The 19858-nt window shown below is 41.7% G+C and overlaps 1 protein-coding gene across 9 annotated transcripts in view; it reads right to left on the reverse strand.

Annotated features, from left to right (window-relative positions):
- The window catches only part of LOC127416677 (FERM domain-containing protein 4A-like), a 232445-nt gene that overhangs the window by 56414 nt on the left and 156173 nt on the right, over positions 1 to 19858 (reverse strand). For all 9 annotated transcript variants that reach the window (XM_051656166.1, XM_051656167.1, XM_051656163.1 and 6 more), the window contains exons 2-4: positions 17156 to 17221; positions 5002 to 5096; positions 2185 to 2277 (exon numbers count right to left, since the gene is read on the reverse strand). In XM_051656166.1, coding sequence (XP_051512126.1) covers positions 2185 to 2277; positions 5002 to 5096; positions 17156 to 17221 — 254 coding nt within the window. The remainder of the gene's footprint in view (positions 1 to 2184; positions 2278 to 5001; positions 5097 to 17155; positions 17222 to 19858) is intronic.

Raw genomic sequence — 19858 nt, forward strand, 5'->3', positions numbered from 1 at the left:
TTAAAGCAAAATGCATGCGTGTCTTTGCCTTTATTTGTGTAAGTGAGTGCGTGTGACCCAGAAAAGGGAAATCAAAGTGATGCAAGTTAAATAGACAGAGAGAAAAGCAATCCAAATGTTTCCCAACAAACGGGTGAAATGCTGGACTATTTTAAATATTTTATAGCATCCACCCACAGTGAGTGTGGTGATGTATTACTGTGTGCTGATTGTGACATACCACGTGGAAGCACACAAACACGAAATACACACAAGGAATAAATACAGGGCCCTGCTCTTTATATTGGTCATATTTTGAAGCAGCAGCAATACAAATCTAAATGAATCAACTGTCCCAGTAGATATTTGCTTACGCTCTGCAAGCTTGATTAACACTCGGCTGTTGCCGTGGCTCTCAAATTGATGGGGATGTTAATGAGGGAAACGGTAGATTCTGATTGGCTGCGTCTTTGCTAGCTGCCAGTGAGCTGTCATTTACTTACCCCGCTAATTTGAAACAATATACAAACACACACACACACACACACACACACACACACACACACAAACCACTCAAAACGAAAACACATTTTAACCTAAGTGGGCCAACTCACTCTCAAAGTGTAAACCATGGCTGTCATTTTTTGCTAATGAAATAATATGCAAATGTGCTTCTTCCCTTTCTCCCTGTCGATTATTATAACTGCTCGAGTTTCAAAATCAAGTGAGCTGCCTAACTCAGGAGCACCTTTCAGCATCATAGGCGTATTCAGATGTTTAAATTGAAATTTTTCATATGAAGTGTCTTCAAAAATGTTTGTTGGAAAGGCTGTTTCAAAACCTAGTTAGCTGATTTCCTCAACCAAGGGATTCACGGCCTTTTCGACCTAAATTATTTACTTGAAGTTCCCCCTGAGATATGAAGTAATGCAACCTCGTCTCATAGGCTACGTTCACACCGCAGCTGAATGTGGCCCAAATCTGATTTTTTCACTCACGTGATACAGATCTGTTAATCGGACGATCGTGTGAACAGTCAAAAGCGCTTTGAATCTGACTTTTTCAAATCCGATCTGGGCCACTTTCATATGAGGAAGTAAATCACATGTGCATCTGATTTTTTCAGTTGTGTCATCGGTGTGAACAGCCAGGTCAGATTTAATGTGATTTTTACATGAATCTACCTCATCATTTACACGCTTGATTTCCAGATTATATACTTTCAACGAAGGTTCAACCATTCGTTTGGATTGCACGTTAAATATGCATATGAAAAGATACAGATGTAGATTTCGCCCCAATTTGGAACGCCCAATTCCCAATGCGCTCTAAGTCCTCGTGGTGGCGTAGTGACTCGCCTCAATCCGGGTGGCGGAGGACGAATCTCAATTGCCTCCGCGTCTGAGACCGTCAATCCGTGCATTTTATCACGCGGCTTGTTGAGCGCGTTACCACGTAGACGTAGCGCGTGTGGAGGCTTCACGCTATTCTCCGCGGCATCCACGCATAACTCACCACGCGCCCCACCGAAAGCGAGAACCACGTTATAGCGACCACGAGGAGGTTACCCCATGTGACACTATCCTCCCTAGCAACCGGGCCAATTTGGTTGCTTAGGAGACCTGGCTGGAGTCACTCAGCACTCCCTGGATTCAAACCCCTACCAGATGTAGATTTATATAACGGCGCTTTTTGCTTGTGTCACTCGCTCAGAAAATACAGTTTCTATATTTCTCAAACTGTGTCAAAATACGAATGCGAATGCATTTAATTCATAATTCATACTATAATGATGAACATGTCAGACTTTGTTATACGCACGCTCAAGGAGTGCTAGACGCATGCGGGTCAGTTTAGGAGTGTCCGCTGTTCAGGCCAGTGTCTGATACGGGCTACATTAAAAATGTCATGTGAACAACCTAACAAAAAAAATCCGATCTGGGCCACATTCAGCTGCGGTGCGAACGTAGCCATAGAAACACCTTACTATACCTACATTTTTGCTAAATGATTTTCACATGGCTCGTTGTACGGATCTTCTTTCTATTACAATTTCACAAACGCCTAGTTGGTAAACCCTTCCCTAGACAAGGTAATCATAGGCATATTCGGATGTCCAATATGATGCCCAAAATGCAGTGTAGATACACAGATCACTAGGCTTTGAAACACAGCCACTGTTTCACTTACTGCAGCTGTACTCACCTAACGCAGAAGTACAGCACAATGGGTCCAGATTTCTTGGGAAATTCATGTTCCAGAACACGTCGATCCAGCTGCAACCAGCTGAAATGACTCCTGTAACACAGCACAGAGAAATGACTGATAGCATCGCTAATAGCAACCCGAAGTATGTTGCAAAAACATACAATATCTCATACCTAGTGCTTCATAACGTCATGAAATGTCATGTTTTATGGGTCCCAAGATGTCATCATACTTGCACTCATGCATTACTTCGTCAAGAACACAAAACACAAACTCTCATGAAGGTATTGTTTTGATGTTCCACTGAACACACACACATAATATTTTACAGACAAATAATTTATGAATGGAAACAAACAAGTGATTGCACAATGCTTTCAATTGTGTTTGTATCACAAAATTGCAGTTTGGTGCCTCTTGAACTGTGTGTGAGTTTGTTTCTGACTGTGAAATGCATCTATATGCCTATTTGCATGTTGTCCCTAGCAACTGGAAACGGTCACACCCTTGTTAGGAAAGATATCCAGCAGAGGGTCAAAAGTCTCCAGACAACATTTCGAAATCTTTCAAACTACAAATTTCATTGTCCCCTGAGCACTCCAGCAGAGAGAGCTGCTGCTTTTGATTGTCAGTGTTTGTTTGTTTGTGTGTGTGTGTGTGTCTCAAGGAAATCATCGGAAGACACATCTAACAAATGTCGCACAGCAGTAGGTCACACTGTGTATGACTAAATGAAGGGGTGGTTGTTGAAGAAAGTGAAGAGGAGAGAAAGAGAAAAGCCAATCATCTCCTAGTGGGATTATCATAGCATGTTCTCTCATCCACAGTGAGAGAGCTCCACTATTCATGCTGTATTCTGATTAGACCTTCATTTGACACCATGACAGCAGGGCCAGGCGATTCACTTATAATCCATCTTTTTTTACATACAATGAAACTGATTGGCGACTCAGCCCTTAAAACTCTGCCTAACTTATCCCTTTGTGTTCCACGGAAGAAAGAAATTAAAAACATGATTTTAATATAGGAAAAATGCCAACGCAAAGACTTTGTGAACTTTTTTAAGTGAATAGTTAAATCAGAGTTTTGAACTGATTCACTGAAACGGACCTTTGGAAAATGATTCCGGGAAATGAATAGAACTCATCAACTGTCTTAAGACAACGAAGGATCACAAAACTAGTAGGGCTCTGTATTGATAAATATTTTCGGATTAAATTCGATTCCGATTCACAAGCTCTCAATTCGATGTCGATTCATATGGGTGTATTTCACTTATAGTGTCCCTTTTGCTTACATATCAAAGAAATTCTCTCCCAGCTAATGCTGTTAATTATACAGGGGACCTTCTAACTAGGCACGTTATGAAAATGTTAATTTTATTAAAACATTTTTATTCGTTTTTTCATCATTTTGGTCACATTTTGGATTTTTAAAAAGGAACAAATCCATGTATTCAATCAATAAATAAGATATTATTTTTCATATATAATTTTTTGTTACATGTTTATTGTTTAATTGCATATATTTACAAGTATTTACACTGATTTGTTGAGCACATGCTAAAACCGGTACTGTCTCTTTAACAAAACCAGCATTTCTGAAAAGAGCATCTATAGAGGGAGCAGTGGTGGCTCAGCGGTTAAGGCTCTGGGTTACTGATCAGAAGGTTGGGGATTCAAGCCCCAGCACCACCAAGATGCCACTGTTGGGCCCTTGAGCAAGGCCCTTGACCTTATCTGCTCCAGGGGCACTGTATCATGGCTGACCCTGCACTCTGACCCCAGCTTAGCTGGGATATGTGAAAAAAGAATTTCACTGTGAATGTGTGATAAATAAATATAATTAATTATAGAGACTCAAACAGCTTTATCTCAACTGTGCGATGCATGATTAGAAATACAATAATAATTTTTTATTGTATCCCCCTTTTCTCCCCAATTTGGAATGCCCAATTCCCACTACTTAGTGGGTCCTCGTGGTGGCGCGGTTACTCACCTCAATCCGGGTGACAGAGGACAAGTCTCAGTTGCCTCTGCTTCTGAGACCGTCAGTCCGCGCATCTTATCACGTGACTCATTGTGCATGACACCGCGGAGACTCACAGCATGTGGAGGCTCATGCTACTCTCCACGATCCACGCACAACTTACCGCACGCCACATTGAGAGCGAGAACTACTAATCACGACCCCGAGGAGGTTACCCCATGTGACTCTACCCTCCCTAGCAACCGGGCCAATTTGGTTGCTTAGGAGACCTGGCTGGAGTCACTAGGCACACCCTGGATTCGAACTCACGACTCCAGGGGTGATAGTCAGCGTCAATACTCACTGAGCTAACCCAGGCCCCTGAACAGAAAGGGTATTAAAAGAGACATTATTTAATGATAAATGGGTGAGTGGATCTTGTCTTTGGACACACATTACACGGAACAACTTTTACTCTCAACACGCAGTGAAAGGATAATGCTGCTGAAATATCCACCACTATACAACACAATCACTGGTGAGTGAAATCTAAACATTTACTAGCCAGTCAGCTCAAAATTTGGTTGCAAATGTGAGCGATTTCCTCGCATTGTAGTAGAGGGTTGCGCATAGAGTAAAAGATCGATCTTGAAATTTAAGAATCGATATCAAGATTGTTCAAATGAAGATCGCCATGCATCGGAAAACTGATATTTTTACCCACCCCTAAAAACTAGTCAAATAACATGATCTTTGGGAAACATAACGGCAAAATAAAAAGTGCATTAAAATTGTCGCAGTACTAGCATAAAGGCGTGATATTTCACATCATATATATATACGTACGTCTCATCTACGTAAGAGATTCCAAAATATTCCTTCTCCTTCAGGTTGAAATGGGACGCCACCAGGTCAAGAAGGTCCTTCGCCATTAGCTTGGGCTGAAAGAGACGGAAGTCAAAATGTTACGTTTCATCATGAAAGAGATCTTTGACTCAAGACTGTGATACTGAACTTACTGACACAGACACACACACAAGGTCAGTGAGTTGGCATGCTGTGTGTGTTGTATTCTGATGAGTACTGATGTACTGCAGTGACTCTGCAGTTTCATGCAGACACTGTCTTCAGTGTGTGTGTGTGTGTGTGTGTGTGTGTAGGGCATTTTGAAAAGGACACAGCGTGTCTGTGTGTGTGAGTGAATGGGTGTGTCACTGGCTTTAGTAAAGACTCTGAAATCACTGGCATCCTGATAGATCACCATACAGCTTACCAATCTATCAAACAGGGCAGGCGTCTGAAACCACGGCGCCCTAGACAAATCTCATCATTATGCATGAGCCTGTGTTCAAAACACTTTAATTGCTGTTTTGGTTCCACACAGATCATTTAGAATTAAGCACATACTGTAAATACAGGCAAACACACACACATTTCTCTTAATAAGAGAGTCAGCCCACCCACACACCTTAAAAATAGCACAGCAAAATCTGGAGCAAAAGTACAATTACGGCGACAACCTCTCCTTACACAGACAGAAAGAGAACACGAGAGAAAGCAAGAGGGGTAGACAACATTTGTATCTTGAAGAATTATGTTTTAGTTATTAGTTTTATGTTTTCAATGCAGGTTGCCTTGTTGATAGGCCTGTCGCGATTATTAAACAATCGTCAAAAACAACAGTGTAAATGTAAAATTGATCAAAACTGAAGTTGATCAAAAAGAGAGACATATTTTAAGTATTTAGAAATATTGTGATATTTAAACATAATTCTTCATGTCATTCGAAAGTTTTTAAAGCTTTAAAAGGAAATCATATACCCCTATTTTATTATTTGATTGATATATTTGAAGTTAAATAAGTAAAAATGACTAAGGTGTATGAAGCACACGTGCACCATAAGAGATGACAATTTATATGACAGTTAATCGTGAAAGCCCTAAAACAGACAATTAATCGTCATAATCGCAATTATTCGTTTGACAATTAATCATCAGCACAATTTCATAATCATGACAGCCCTACTTTATCCTAGCTCTGAAACCTAGTTAGCTTTCGGCATCATTTAGATGCACTTTCGTGAAGGATGTTCCAGCAAAATTATGCTGCATATTAAGATACCTCATTTTGGCTAAAATCTAAGGCAGCATTCCATGTATTCTTCATGGATAAGAATATTCCTGAATGCACTGTGAAAAAGATTAATTAAAGACAGCACATATACAGTACAGTATAAATGCTTATTTCATGAAAAAAGTTAAATCTAATTAAAAATCTAATATTTCACCATTTATTTGGCATTTTATGACTAGGGTATCATGTAGTTAGCTTAGTAACTTGTGATAACACCAAACTCTATTCACGTCAATTGTGAGTTGCATCTCTGAAGAACACTACTTGTGCAGCTGTCCATGTAAGGTCTGTAACAATATAAGGATGAGCTAGGAGGAGGCGGGAACCGGCTGAACAGTCAACGTAAGGCTTAATGATAAAACAACATAAAACAAACATGCAGCGCGGCCGCGTGTGTCTCTCTCTCTCTCTCTCTCGAACTTGCGCCTCCAGCTCGTCTTTATCTCCCTCTCGGCTGATAAGCCCGATTCAGGGCCGGCCATGTGTCTTCCCGGCCGCTTCCGTCCACCTAAGGAGCAGCCGTGGCCGTCTGCCTGGGGACGAAGGAGTTGCTTCGAGAACTGGAGGAGCCGCGGCCATCCACTGAAGAAAGGGAGCAGCAGTTGCATCCGCCAGGGGGAGGAACAAGCTGGCGTCCGGCGGAGGAGTGGTTGAGGACCGGTCGACAGAGCGACCAGTCCCCACCCTCCTCCTCGTCACACTCCTCCATCACACGACGCAGTTCGGGGAAACCCCCTGCATGACGCACTCCCCTCCCCTCCCTTCCTGGAGGGGGGGGCTTTGCCTTTCCGGCCGTGCCTGCCGGCAGGTCTTCCCCACCTTTCTGGAGAACTGGGAGAGATGAGGGGAGGGAAAGGTGAGAGGGAAAGAGCGAGGCGGAGCGACAGAGAGAGAGAGAGAGAGAGAGGAGAGAGAAAAACTTGTTCGCCGGCTCCCAGACATGCTGTCGCCCGGTCCTCAACTGCTCCTCGCCGGACGCCAGCTCGTTCCTCCCCCGGCAGATGGCAGTGAGTCCTCCAGCCCCTGGCAGACGGAACTGCTGCTCCCCTTCTTCGGTGGACGGCCACGGCTCCTCAGGCTCTCGCCGGCCGGCAGCAACTCCTCCGTCCCCAGGCAGACGGCTGCGGCTGCTCCTTTGGCAGACGGAAGCGGCGAGAACTCCACGACAGCACATTCCTCCTCCTTCCCAGGCTTCGGCACCACTGTAACAGTATAAGGATGGGCAAGGAGGAGGCGGGAACCAGCTGAACAGTCAACGTAAAGTTTAATGATATAAATTAACTTAAATCAAACATAAACCATAACACAAACAAACACGGACAACACGGCCGCGTGCGTCTCTCTCTCTCCAACCGGCCTCTCCAGCCACCCCTTATCTCACTCTCCCGCTGATCAGCTGATTCAGCGCCAGCCGTGCTCCATCAAGGCCCGGCCACGCCCTCCTCCTCGTCACAAAGTCTTTGAAATCTGTCACATTTGGGGTTCAAGTTTGGTTAGGATGCTGTCTTAGAAGATAGTTGCCTATGCAAACAATAGACAGCAAGGCAGCTAAATAGGTTTCGGAACAGAGCTACTGTATCAGAAGGACACCAGAGACACTGTACAGAACCCAAACATCAGCTGAGACTGTAATTACTGTCTTCACTCATTCACAAGTCTTCCTTCAGGTCTATTAGTTTTCATAAAGACATCTTGTTTTACAGTTTCTATTATCTTGTGTTTGACCAAGTAAAGTAACATTGTAAGTCGTTACCTTATTTGTAAAACTGTCAGTGTTTTGTGAGACAGTTGGCTTTCTTGTACCACATCAATCAATTGGCATGTTTAATCTAGTCATTCAGAGCAATGTGGTGTGAAACAGCTTACTTCCTCAATTAATGTGTGTGCGTTTGTGGTTAGAAGAGGAAGTGGGTTTTATTATATGACCACAATCTTCAATCTCGACCCTTTTGTGGAAGCGTGTGAGTGAGTGTTTGTGTGATTGACAAAATAAAAAGTCCTAATACTCAAATCATGTCAGTTTTCTTTAAGAATGTCAGCACGTTTTCTCTCTGGCTCTCTCTCACTCTGTTTGGCCTCAAGATTTGATTATATTGTTATAGACAGTTACTGATTTCGTAATATGTTTAGAGTCTCTGAAATGTGCAGATAAGCAGGATAAAGAAGTATTAATATCCTGTTAGTGTGTGTTGAGGGCCATCAATATGAGCACTGGATGGTTTTAAAAGATTCACTTTGGGAAGGCTATCATCTCCTCTCTGCTATTACACTCAGTCAGGCTGATTCGAATCACAGACTTATGTTTCCACAAAAAAGGAGAATGTGATAGCATGTGTGGCCGTGAGGAGGAATATCCGGACTGTTGTGATTTAATATCATTAAACCGTTGGCGTCTGAGCAGGTTGGAGGTTGGAGCAAGAGTGATGACAAGAACACACGCTGTAAGGTCTCGTCAGTTCCAGATCACAGAGATCAGGGATATGAGTCAGGCTTTTATCACAGAGAATAAATTCAACACGATGCAACGCAAGCATTTTTGTTGAGGATATATCACTGGGCTAAAACACTGCATGTTCATCTCGTCGAAATGCAGAGAATGCACATCTGATACGGAACAACTCGGTAACACATTAAAACATCCAATGCGTCCAATGAGCTGCAGAATGCTACACTCAAGAGAGAGAGAGAGAGACAGAGACACAGTATTATTATTATTATCACTTGTTACTTTTAAGAAATGTAGGATATTACGCTTTTTAAATGTTTTATAATCATATTGGGACTTTTAGAAATGTCTGAAGGATTTTTGTACATGGCACCCCTGATCTCGCCGCGGCACCCCAGTTGGGAAACGCTGACCTACCACCTAAGTAACTCAAATGTCTCTTTTCTTCAAGAATGAACAAACATTGGGGGCCTGGGTAGCTCAGCGAATAAAGACGCTGACTACCACCCCTAGAGTCGCGAGTTCGAATCCAGGGTGTGCTGAGTGACTCCAGCCAGGTCTCCTGAGCAACCAAATTGGCCCAGTTGCTAAGGGGGGTAGAGTCATACGGGGTAACTTCCTCGTGGTCACTATAATGTGGTTCGCTCTCGGTGGGGCACGTGGTGAGTTGTGTGTGGATGCCGCGGAGAATAGCGTGAAGACTCCACACGTGCTATGTCTCCACGGTAACGTGCTCAACAAGCCACGTGATAAGATGCGTGGATTGACGGTCTCAGACGTGGAGGCAATTGAGATTCATCCTCTGCCACCCGGATTGAGGCGAGTCACTACGCCACCACGAGGACTTAGAGCGTATTGGGAATTGGGCATTCCAAATTGGGGAGGGAAAAAATAAAATAAAAAGTTAATGACCAAACATGCTCTTGTAAAACTAGTCACAGATTCTCCTCAGAGACAGTGTAAATAACAGCTGAAAGGAATGAGCTAGAACATGAGAGAGACAAAAGTACCTGGCAAACACGCACGCTAAGCACACATCACTAACAAAATTACAGCCTGCTGTAGATACAGGTGGGAGATGCTAACAAGCAGCTAGACAGCTGAAAAAAAAAAGGAATAGCATATCTTGGAAAACACACACAGCAAATTTACCAGAGTTAAAATTGTGGTGTTAATGAAAAGTTTAGGAGTTCAGAGATAATTTAACTCAAATTGGAGTTAATCTAACACAAGGTTTAGTTAAAACAATTGTATTTCACTCTCTTTAAATAAAGAGTTGGTGTCCAAATGTAGTAATAAACCTACAGTGTTGATATAAGGATCTATGTACTCGCTGTTAACTCTTAAAGTGTTAATTCACCGCACCGCATTCAGAAGCAGAGTTCAAGTCGTGTAGTTTGTAATTTTGTTTTGTTTATTTAGTGAAAGAAAAGCGGTATCTGCTCTAGAGATATGAGGTAGGTGAATTTTTCAAGGTATACTGTTAGAGCTGATATATCATTTTCTATAGTGTCATACTTGATATAAGTGCTAGGATTAAGATTTACTGTAGCTTTTTATATCACAACACTGTAGTAGAAAATCTATTGAAAAATGCCTTGTTAAGAATGCCAAATATTCATTTTATGTTACCATACCATAATACTGTATCATATCATTCTATCAGATAGTTCCATCATCATGTGTACCAATTATGCATTGGGAATCGTGACTCTTTCCATCTTCAAGATCCTAAAGGATCAAGACAGTTCAATGCAACACATTCTATTCATCTGGATTCATCTAAAAAAGCAGATGAGAATCTCTTTTAACTGGTCAACAACTTTAAGATGAAATAAACAGAGAGGCGTTTTTAACAACGATTCTCTCAACTGATGACACTGTGGTCAAATGACTAATGAGAGCAACTTTTAATTCTAGGCAAAAGATGGTTCATGAAGAGGATGCTTCATTTTCTTTGCTAGATGTGCCTGATTGGTGAGAAAATCACTAGCTTCTTGACCTTTCGAAATTCGACCTACAGTTAACCTTGCTAAAGCGACCTGTGTATTGAAATATGTGACAATTATGTGTGTTTTTCTTTAAAGATTGACCAGGATGGGGCCTGGGTAGCTCAGCAAGTAAAGACACTGACTACCACACCTGGAGTCACAAGTTCGAATCCAAGGTGTGCTAAGTGACTCCAGCCAGGCTTCCTAAGCAACCAATTGGCCTGGTTGCTAGGGTGGGTAGTGTCACGTTGGGTTAACCTCCTCGTGGTCGCTATAATGTGGTTTTCACTCTCGGTGGGGCGCGTGGTGAGTTGTGCATGGATGCCGCGGAGAATAGCGTGAAGCCTCCACACGTGCTAGGTCTCCGCGGTAACGCGCTCAACAAGCCACGTGATAAGATGCGTGGATTGACGGTCTCAGACGCGGAGGCAACTGAGATTCATCCTCCGCCACCCGGATTGAGGCGAGTCACTACGCCACCACAAGGACTTAGAGCACATTGGGAATTGGGCATTCCAAATAAAAAATAAAAAATAAATATCAAAAGATTGACCTAGATTTCTGTTTGAAGACAAGATATAAAAAAATCTTGGAGAAGTGGCCTCGTATTTCAAGCCCAATGCAGACCACAGGACTCACCACCTGAATGTGTATTTTGAGGAGCTGCTGACAGCACTTCAACCTCAACCTGAGGACACACTTTGGTCAGTTTTACAATTTAATTTCAGAAATCCTTTTATTCTTGCATTTAACTACTTTTATTTGGCTAATTTATTCAGTTTGCCTCTAAGGTGGGATAGTGAAATGTCATCAGTTTTCTTTTAGCAGAGTCTTCTTCCCCCCGAACTTTAAGAAAACAGAAGAAAACGGTCAAGATTAGTTTGGATAAAGCTGCAAACAAACAACCGTGTGTAAAATTACGTTTTTTGTAAACATGAGTTTGGCTTGTCTGATTCAAATAAATCATTTTAGGAATTTATTAGCTATTTTCTTTTATTAAAACAGTGCATAGGTTGTGACATTTTGAATAGCTGAGAAAATAATATTTTTTAAGTTATGTCTAAAACTGTAAAGTGTAAAGTGTTATTGCTTGAGAAAACACTACTTGAACTAAACTTGAACTTTATTTGCTCATTGACCACAGGAAAGGAGCCAGTCACCTCATTCTTGAACAGAAGGCGGTCCCATGCAAGGCTCAGACATCTGTGGCAACTTTTGATGAGCTGTTCAAAGCTCAATACATCTTCAGTCTCTCCTACGAGGTAGCTCTTTGCCATTTTTAAAGCAGGATGTTTAATTTCCTTTCATACATACAATGACTTCAGGAAACACTGCATAGACACTCCATGGATGAACATGTGAACATTAGCCAAGATGTCACCACGCAAACAGAAAATAAGCAGGATGTTTCAAGTGATTGACCAGACTGTACAGTTTCTGTTAAAACCTTACAGGTTCCTTCTGCTAATTAGGATTCCTCCGGTAGGAGGAAACCTATTGTTTTTGTTAGTATTCTTTTTATTATTATTCCTGTAGCTCTAAATTGCCCAATAACTCAAGATCTTCTTAGTAAAAAGTTTTGAAATTCGGCACATTGATACTACAGGCCTCAAGTAACTAACACACCAAAAATGGCCCACGTGAGCCTATAGGTGGCGCTACAGGCCACGCCCCAATTTGTCCATTTTCAAAGTGATGCCATTGAGTTTGTTCAATACTTGAGATAGGTATAAACTGTATTTCGATGGTAAGACAATGTGTGTTGTTTCAACTACCAATTGGGCTGGAAATTATGGTACTGAATTTACATACAGCCCATGGAACTCTCCTGGAGCATCCCATGATCTCCCATTGTTTAACAGTATAGTACTATTGTCAAAAGCGTAGATACAGTATACTGTACTTTGATAAACACTTCAATGCATACTGTATATAGGTGTGTAATGGCAACTTTTGTTACATGCATTGCACAGCCTATTTTAAACATTCTAATGAGACTGATAACTGAGCATGCACAGTGCCATATCGTTACATTTTGAAAAACTGATTGTTGAATGTTTAGACTTGTAAATGTGGTGCACATGTTTGAAATAAATAAAAATAAACATGTTTATCCTAATTAATGTCATTTTTGTATAATACCAAATTTACACCATATAGTGTTAAAATAGAGAACACTATTATGGTTTAATAAATTACACTCTGAGTGAGTTAATTTCTAACAACCCACACCAGTGTAAAAATTATTTTACACTGGTAAGTGTTGAGTAGTGTTAAATTTCAACTGTGCAAAGAGTCAATATTAACTCGATTACAGTGTCAATGTGCCAACACTTTAAAAAGTGTTAAAATAACTCTATTCGGAGTGGACCCCATGTGACACTTTCAAAGTGTTGAAATTAACTCCAATAGTGTTATTTTGAGTTCACAGATTTTGCTGTGCAGGCCTATCTAATATGAGAGGAAAAGACATCCAAACAAGAATGTTGACAGCTCTTACTGCAAGACTGTCCACCTTATTGTAAACCCAGTCATATTCAAAACAGCCTACCAAAAAAGAATAAAGAAGGAATGACATACAAATTTATGTCCAACGCCAGCTGTTTTTGACAATGTCTAGAATATCTACAAATTACAACTCAAAAACTACCCGAGAAAGACAGCATCACAATATTGTCTAACTACACCACAGAGCCGTTCATTAAGATATTTCTATTCAGATTCAAGGACTACCTATAATAACCTTCAGAACTGCATACTGTCTCTAATGAGGTGAAGAAGAAGAGGGGAGGAAGAGGAGGCAGTGAAATGAGACTGTGATGAGAAGGGCGTGGCCAGGCCATAAGGATGGACACCTGGCGCTGAATTACCCCAATCAGCCGGGAGAGGGATAAAGAGGAGCCGGAGATGCCAGTTGGAGAGAGAGAGAAAGATGCATGCAGCTGACGAACGTGTGCATTCTGAGTTGGGCCAACAGTGTGAGCGACACATGGAGCTGTGTGTGTGCACTGGCGCGTGTGTGCTGAAAAGCAGTTTTATGTGTGTCCAAGTGAAACTGTATCTAATTAAAGTCTTCCGTGAGCTGTTCACCCGGCTCCCGCTTCCTCCTTCGTAGGGAAGGCAGAGATCTGCCACAGAGACTCCAGCAAAATCCAGCAATGTCAAACAGAGATCCATCAGTGTGTGTGTGTGTGTGTGTGTGTGTGTGTGTGTATGTATGTGTGTGTGCACATGGAAGGCTTCATGTTAAAAGACAGTCACACAAGAATTTAAGTGTGCAAAGTTACTTCATACCCCAACTAGAACTTTATTCTTGGTGGCTGCAGACTTTAAAATGATAAATTCCAAATGCAAACATTGTAAAATATACCATCAAACTAAATTTCTGTGACCTTGCACACAATGCAGCTTCTCTTTTTAAATTAATATTCACGTATCTCATAAACTGAATGATGTGAAAGTGGCAAAATGAGAGTTTCCTCTATGTTTGATTATATGCCAAATGATCTGTGATTTTTAGATCCTTTCAGTTCCATTTTATACAAACAAGCAGGTCAGAATTCACCAACCAATTTTAGAACAAACTGTTCACATTTAGCCAACGTTGCTTACCCGTTTTGCCGTTCTTGCATGCATAAGAATGAAAGTAAATGTAACACAAAATGTAGAGTGACTGCCCCTTTTGTCTTTTAGACCAAGCTATCAGAACTGCCTTTAGCAATATGACCTGTTAGGTCCTGTAATCCTCAATACAGAAAAAGGAAAATAGAAAATAAATACATTTTGGGATAACTTGGGATAACATCAGAATTCTCAATGGCCCAATTAGCCAACACAACCTTCTGCAGAACATCCACCCACATAGAGGCAGAGGAAAAGAGTGAGAAAAGAAAAAGAAAAGTCTAAGCGCAGACAGTTTAGGTTAGACCATGCTAAAAGAACTGATATCTGAAGTACTGACTGAAAAAGAACAAACATGTAAAAATCAAGGAGTGAGCGTTTCTCCTTAAAAAAGCAGACAGGGCACATTGACCATGTTTACATGCACTTAAGAAAACAGTTTATTCCAGGGTTTTTGCAGAAAGCAGCATAATGAAATGTCATGTAAACTAGAATGCCGGTTTCCTTACGCCATTTAAGCTGTTTAAAGGCCAAAGTATACTTTGCACGTCCGTGTTGCTGGTTGCTCCGCGCACAGTATGCGTACCGTAAATTTCGTCATAATCCAGACCGCGTGGCCTAACCGCGCGCCGGCCAGATTTTCTCGACTCGTGGATGCGGTCATCGTCTGTGCGCGTCGTTGGCGCATGCACCAGCCATTGATTGTACTAAAAGAGTATCACAAAGTTGTAGTGGGCATGCATCAAACAGATTCGTATTCACTCGTGGTCAGAAGAGTATACTCACAAAGGCAACGCGGTCGACCAGGCGCAAGCTGATCCGGAACCCGTAAAAACGAAGTACTCCTGGGCCATAACACATCTAAGTTTCTCCTGGAGAACGCGGCTTAATGTGGCCATGTAAATGCATTAGCAACGTTCTAACCGGTTTATGAGGAGTGCACATGTGCGTGAACAGACTGGATAATAAACGTCAAACATGTCAACACAGTGGAAAGAACTCTGGGAGTAAGGTGGAAACATCTTATACACTATAAATTATACACATTTGTACATGCCAATATAAAATATCGACCGTCCCTCATGCTTGCGTTTATGCGCTTGTACATTGGGGGAATCCCGGAGTTTCCTGTAAGTGGGAAACCCCACTATTGTAGTGCAATTCCGCTACAGGTCGCTATAGAAAGTGTAGGAAACAAACACAGCAACAATTCTGGAATATCTGGAAATAAAGTGAAAAAACCTCCCAATAAAATAGCAGGATCCATTCTTTGGATCCCAAGTTTGTTATTTACACAAGTGTAATGAAACAATTCCTTTGCTTTGAGAAAGCTGCTTACTGATCGAGTCGCATGCATATGGGAGTAAAAAGAAAGCTGCTAACACAGCTCAAGTATACCCATACACAGATTTCAAGCCTTAAGCAGCTTTCTCGCAATAAACGGCTTTCTGGTGTCCATGTAAACATAGTCATTGCCTTGTCTTTTAATATCTTCTCTCTGCCTCATCACTTTCTTTCTCTCTCTTCCTGGGGATCTGTTCTTTCCTTCTTTCTTTTCATCTCACCTGATTGCTAAGGACTCTTTCAACTCCTCTCCTTTCTAGATTTCTCAGTTTATCAGAGCGAAACTGCGACAGCAATCAAATCTTCCAGCATTTACAGGAGAAAGAGAGAGAGAGAGAGGAAAGTGAGAGATGTATGCAGCGGAGAAATTACATTTCTCCAACTATGATGGGAGTTTAAACTGGATTGGAGTCTAGAGGAATCAGGTCAGCTAACCACACCTGACAGAGAGTGAGAGAGAGAGTGTGTGAATGAGAGAGCGAGACAGATTGAATAGAATAGAATAAAACAAAAAGAATAGAACAGCACAGAATGGAACAGAACAGAGATTCTACAGAATAGAATAGAATAAAAAAGAGAACAGATTAGAACTGAACTGAATAGAACAGCACAGAATAGAAATAAACAGAAAAGAACAGAAAAATAAATCAGAATAGAATTATCAGTCATGTCTTCAGTGTCTGGGACGGCACACCACAGGCAGTGTTTTCCTCATGATTTCCTGAGAAAGTTCATATGAGTGTGTGTGTGTGCAAATGAACTCGTTGAAATAGAGCTGTACCGAGGTGACGGTTCTGTTTACATCGAGGTCTGAGGGCATGGGAGACAGACAGCGTTGTTATGGAAACTGAACTCTTCCTAAGACAATATGTTTGTGTTCTGATAGGAGCAATTATGGGATGCTTTGGTGCGTGTGGGGGAATTTTGATAGGGTAGTTGATTTAGGGGCGATGCTGATTGGGGATATTATGGGAAAGTAAACTGGCCAGATTGACTATTAGTTGTACTGATGTTTAAAAGACACTTCAGAGACAGACATATGCACACACACACATATAACAGAGTTCAGGTAATGTCCATGACATTGGAAAAGGCATATTAAGTGTCATATTACACATTCACACAGAGCAAACGTTCAAACTCACACACGTGCAAATACAGATACAGAGGCCCCTATTTCCAGAAGACATTAATTAAGTCTCAGAGGAAAAGTTGGGATTTCCCTTCCCAGACAAACGAGAGGAAATATGAGCCACTTATCACAAAAACACGTACCAAAACTTCACACATCCACAGTTCAGTATTCAAATAATAATTCTGCACTACTGCTGACATATCTACTCAAATCTCCAATATCATATTTGGGTCATGCTTTTGCATTACCTTTATTCTATACATTGCTGTAAGAACGTGTGTGTGTGTGTGTGTGTGTGTGTGTGTGTGTGTGTGTGTGTGTTGTCTTACCTGAACCAGGAGCTCTAATTTCCTGTCATCCAGGAGATGGACCTGACATCTCCGCCCTTCCGTCATCTGTTGGGAAGGCGAGAGAAGGAAAGAGAGGGAGATTAAAGAAAGCACATTCACAGTAGGGTGAAATCAACTGTAAATACTAGGTCACGGTGACAGGAATAGAAAGTCTCCTTACACACATGCAGCGTGATTCCCACTCAAGCAACAGAATTCAGTCTCATTCACTCACACACACTTTTAAAAGTGATTATCAGTGATTTTCTCACACTTCAGTGCTGATGTTGAGTAGTTTAGATCTTACAAGATTTCTTGGTCCAAGCTGTAATTTTAGAATAACATGTAGTTCACGACATCCAGTCGTTTTTCTCTTCTGCAACAGTTTACTAAAGCAATCCGTTGTTCTGTCAGACACCCCAACATAAAGAATCGGCAACAGACTCTATAAAAATACTGTTCACAACATCTCACAAATAAACCTTTGGACTATGCATAATAATGAGAGCATTGCTTACAGCAGGTGATTTAAAGTCCCATCATGACTAAAATTGACATTTATTGTAAAATGATTAAACTTACTAGTTTGTTGTTGGACGATTAGTGAAGCACCCTGTCCCATTTGTAAGATGTTTATCTTTTTAGGACTTCTGTCTGCATGTTTTACATCTGTTGTCTTCAGTCAGTCATTTAAATGCTCTCAAACAGCCGATTTAAGTCGCTTTTTTGATGGATATGAGTCTGGTATATCGAATTCCAAGCTTCAGTTTCATGTGAATTGAAAGTTCAGTTCAGTCCACGACACCTGGCCATTAAAGCTCCATGCGGCCACCATCCGTAACCATAGCAACAGCTCCAGTACCCACACAGGCACAAGAGTTTTCACATTTAGGCTTACAAAATCTTCCGATAAAATCTTTTATATTATATATTTATAGTATACAATATTTTTGCCATGTGTAAATAAAGCATTTCAAGGTTTTTAACCGTGGATTATTAATTCTTACGGTTAAATTAACCATGACATTTTTAATCGCGGTTAATAGTAAAGCTGTATCATCACAGCATCCCTGGTAATTGCAGCTTAACAATAGCTATTTTTTTACCTGTCACAACAGACTTCTCTCTGGTGACGTATTCAGGACTTCTCCAATCATTCAGTACACTTAAACCCCGCCCCTTTCTTATAAATACCACAACCTCGCGTAGAGTTGAATGAAGCATCAGTCGCGTGTTGGTGAAAACGGCTTTTCAACGGTTACAGCCTCTTTGTAAGCAAAAACCACAATGTGCTCGTGAGTTTATGTTGTCGTTTTTTTTTTTTTTTTATGGGGGGGGGGGTATTTTTCTCCCCAATTTGGAATGCCCAATTCCCAATGTGCTCTAAGTCCTCGTGGTGGCGTAGTGACTCGCCTCAATCCGGGTGGCGGAGGACGAATCTCAGTTGCCTCCACGTCTGAGAACGTGCTTGTTGAGTGCGTTACCACGGAGACCTAGCGTGTGTGGAGGCTTCACGCTATTCTCCGCGGCATCCATGCACAACTCACCACACGCCCCACCGAGAGCGAGAACCACATTATAGCGACCACGAGGAGGTTATGCCAACGTGACTCTACCCTCCCTAGCAACCGGGCCAATTTGGTTGCTTAGGACCATGACTGGAGTCACTCAGCACACCCTGGATTCGAACTCGTGACTCCAGGTGTGGCAGTCAGTGTCTTTACTCGCTAAGCTACCCAGGCCCCCTATGTTGTCATTTTGATTATAAATGTGTTGAGATCGCTGCTCAATTTCACCGATAACCGGCTCTGACTCGAGCAGCACGGTGGTAGGGGTGTGTGTGTGTCCGCTGCAATCTCGCATTCAGATCTGCCTCTATTCCGCTATGCAACGCCCACATTTTCACAATCCAATCAACAACCATTGGATAAACTCAAATCCCCGCCCCAGATTTTTTTCTAGTTCAATAAACTGTTTCACTCGGAAATACATCACAATACGGAAGTCGGTTGCAACTTCCATTTCATGCCGACTTTAAAATAAACCTGTCTGACTTGAATGAAGTCCTGACGGCGAAAATCGGGAGCCTCCGTCTCTTGCGTTCTCAACAAAGTGTGTGCGTGACACTGTCGATAACATATGAACCCCCGATTAAATATTACCCCCACGCGTCACATTTTTAGGTCGTAAAAAAATGAATTCCTGATTAATCCGAAAGAATTGCTTCTATCTGAAATTCAGTAAAGCCAAGAGATTGGGTCTTACAGCTGGGTGAGCCCATTTTAATATAATTCTACTACCCTCAACCGTCACTAATTGGAGCAAGAGGGATCCTACCACATCACTTATAGACACCTAAACTGTACCAGACCGCAATCTGATTAGTGCTTTGATTGCCATCTGCCATGGTGGGGAATGTCTTGTTTATCAATGCCAGAGAGGACTGCTCATTATTAATATTAAATTGAGTCTGCAAGAAAAACAAACACACTAAATACACCGTTTCATATGTGTATTCAGAAGCCCTCCCACCGGGCCCGGCTAGATGTCAACAGTCCAGACACACACCACCTCTGACAGAACCACATCTTCCACCTTCCATGCTTTTTCTTTACTCCCACACACTATGTGCATGTTTACTTAAGATTGCTGTTTCTGTGCCAAGTCGTACAGTAAACATCCCATTAAGAGCAGGTGGATGGA

Source organism: Myxocyprinus asiaticus, chromosome 26, assembly GCF_019703515.2.
Source record: "Myxocyprinus asiaticus isolate MX2 ecotype Aquarium Trade chromosome 26, UBuf_Myxa_2, whole genome shotgun sequence".
Lineage (NCBI taxonomy): Eukaryota > Metazoa > Chordata > Actinopteri > Cypriniformes > Catostomidae > Myxocyprinus > Myxocyprinus asiaticus.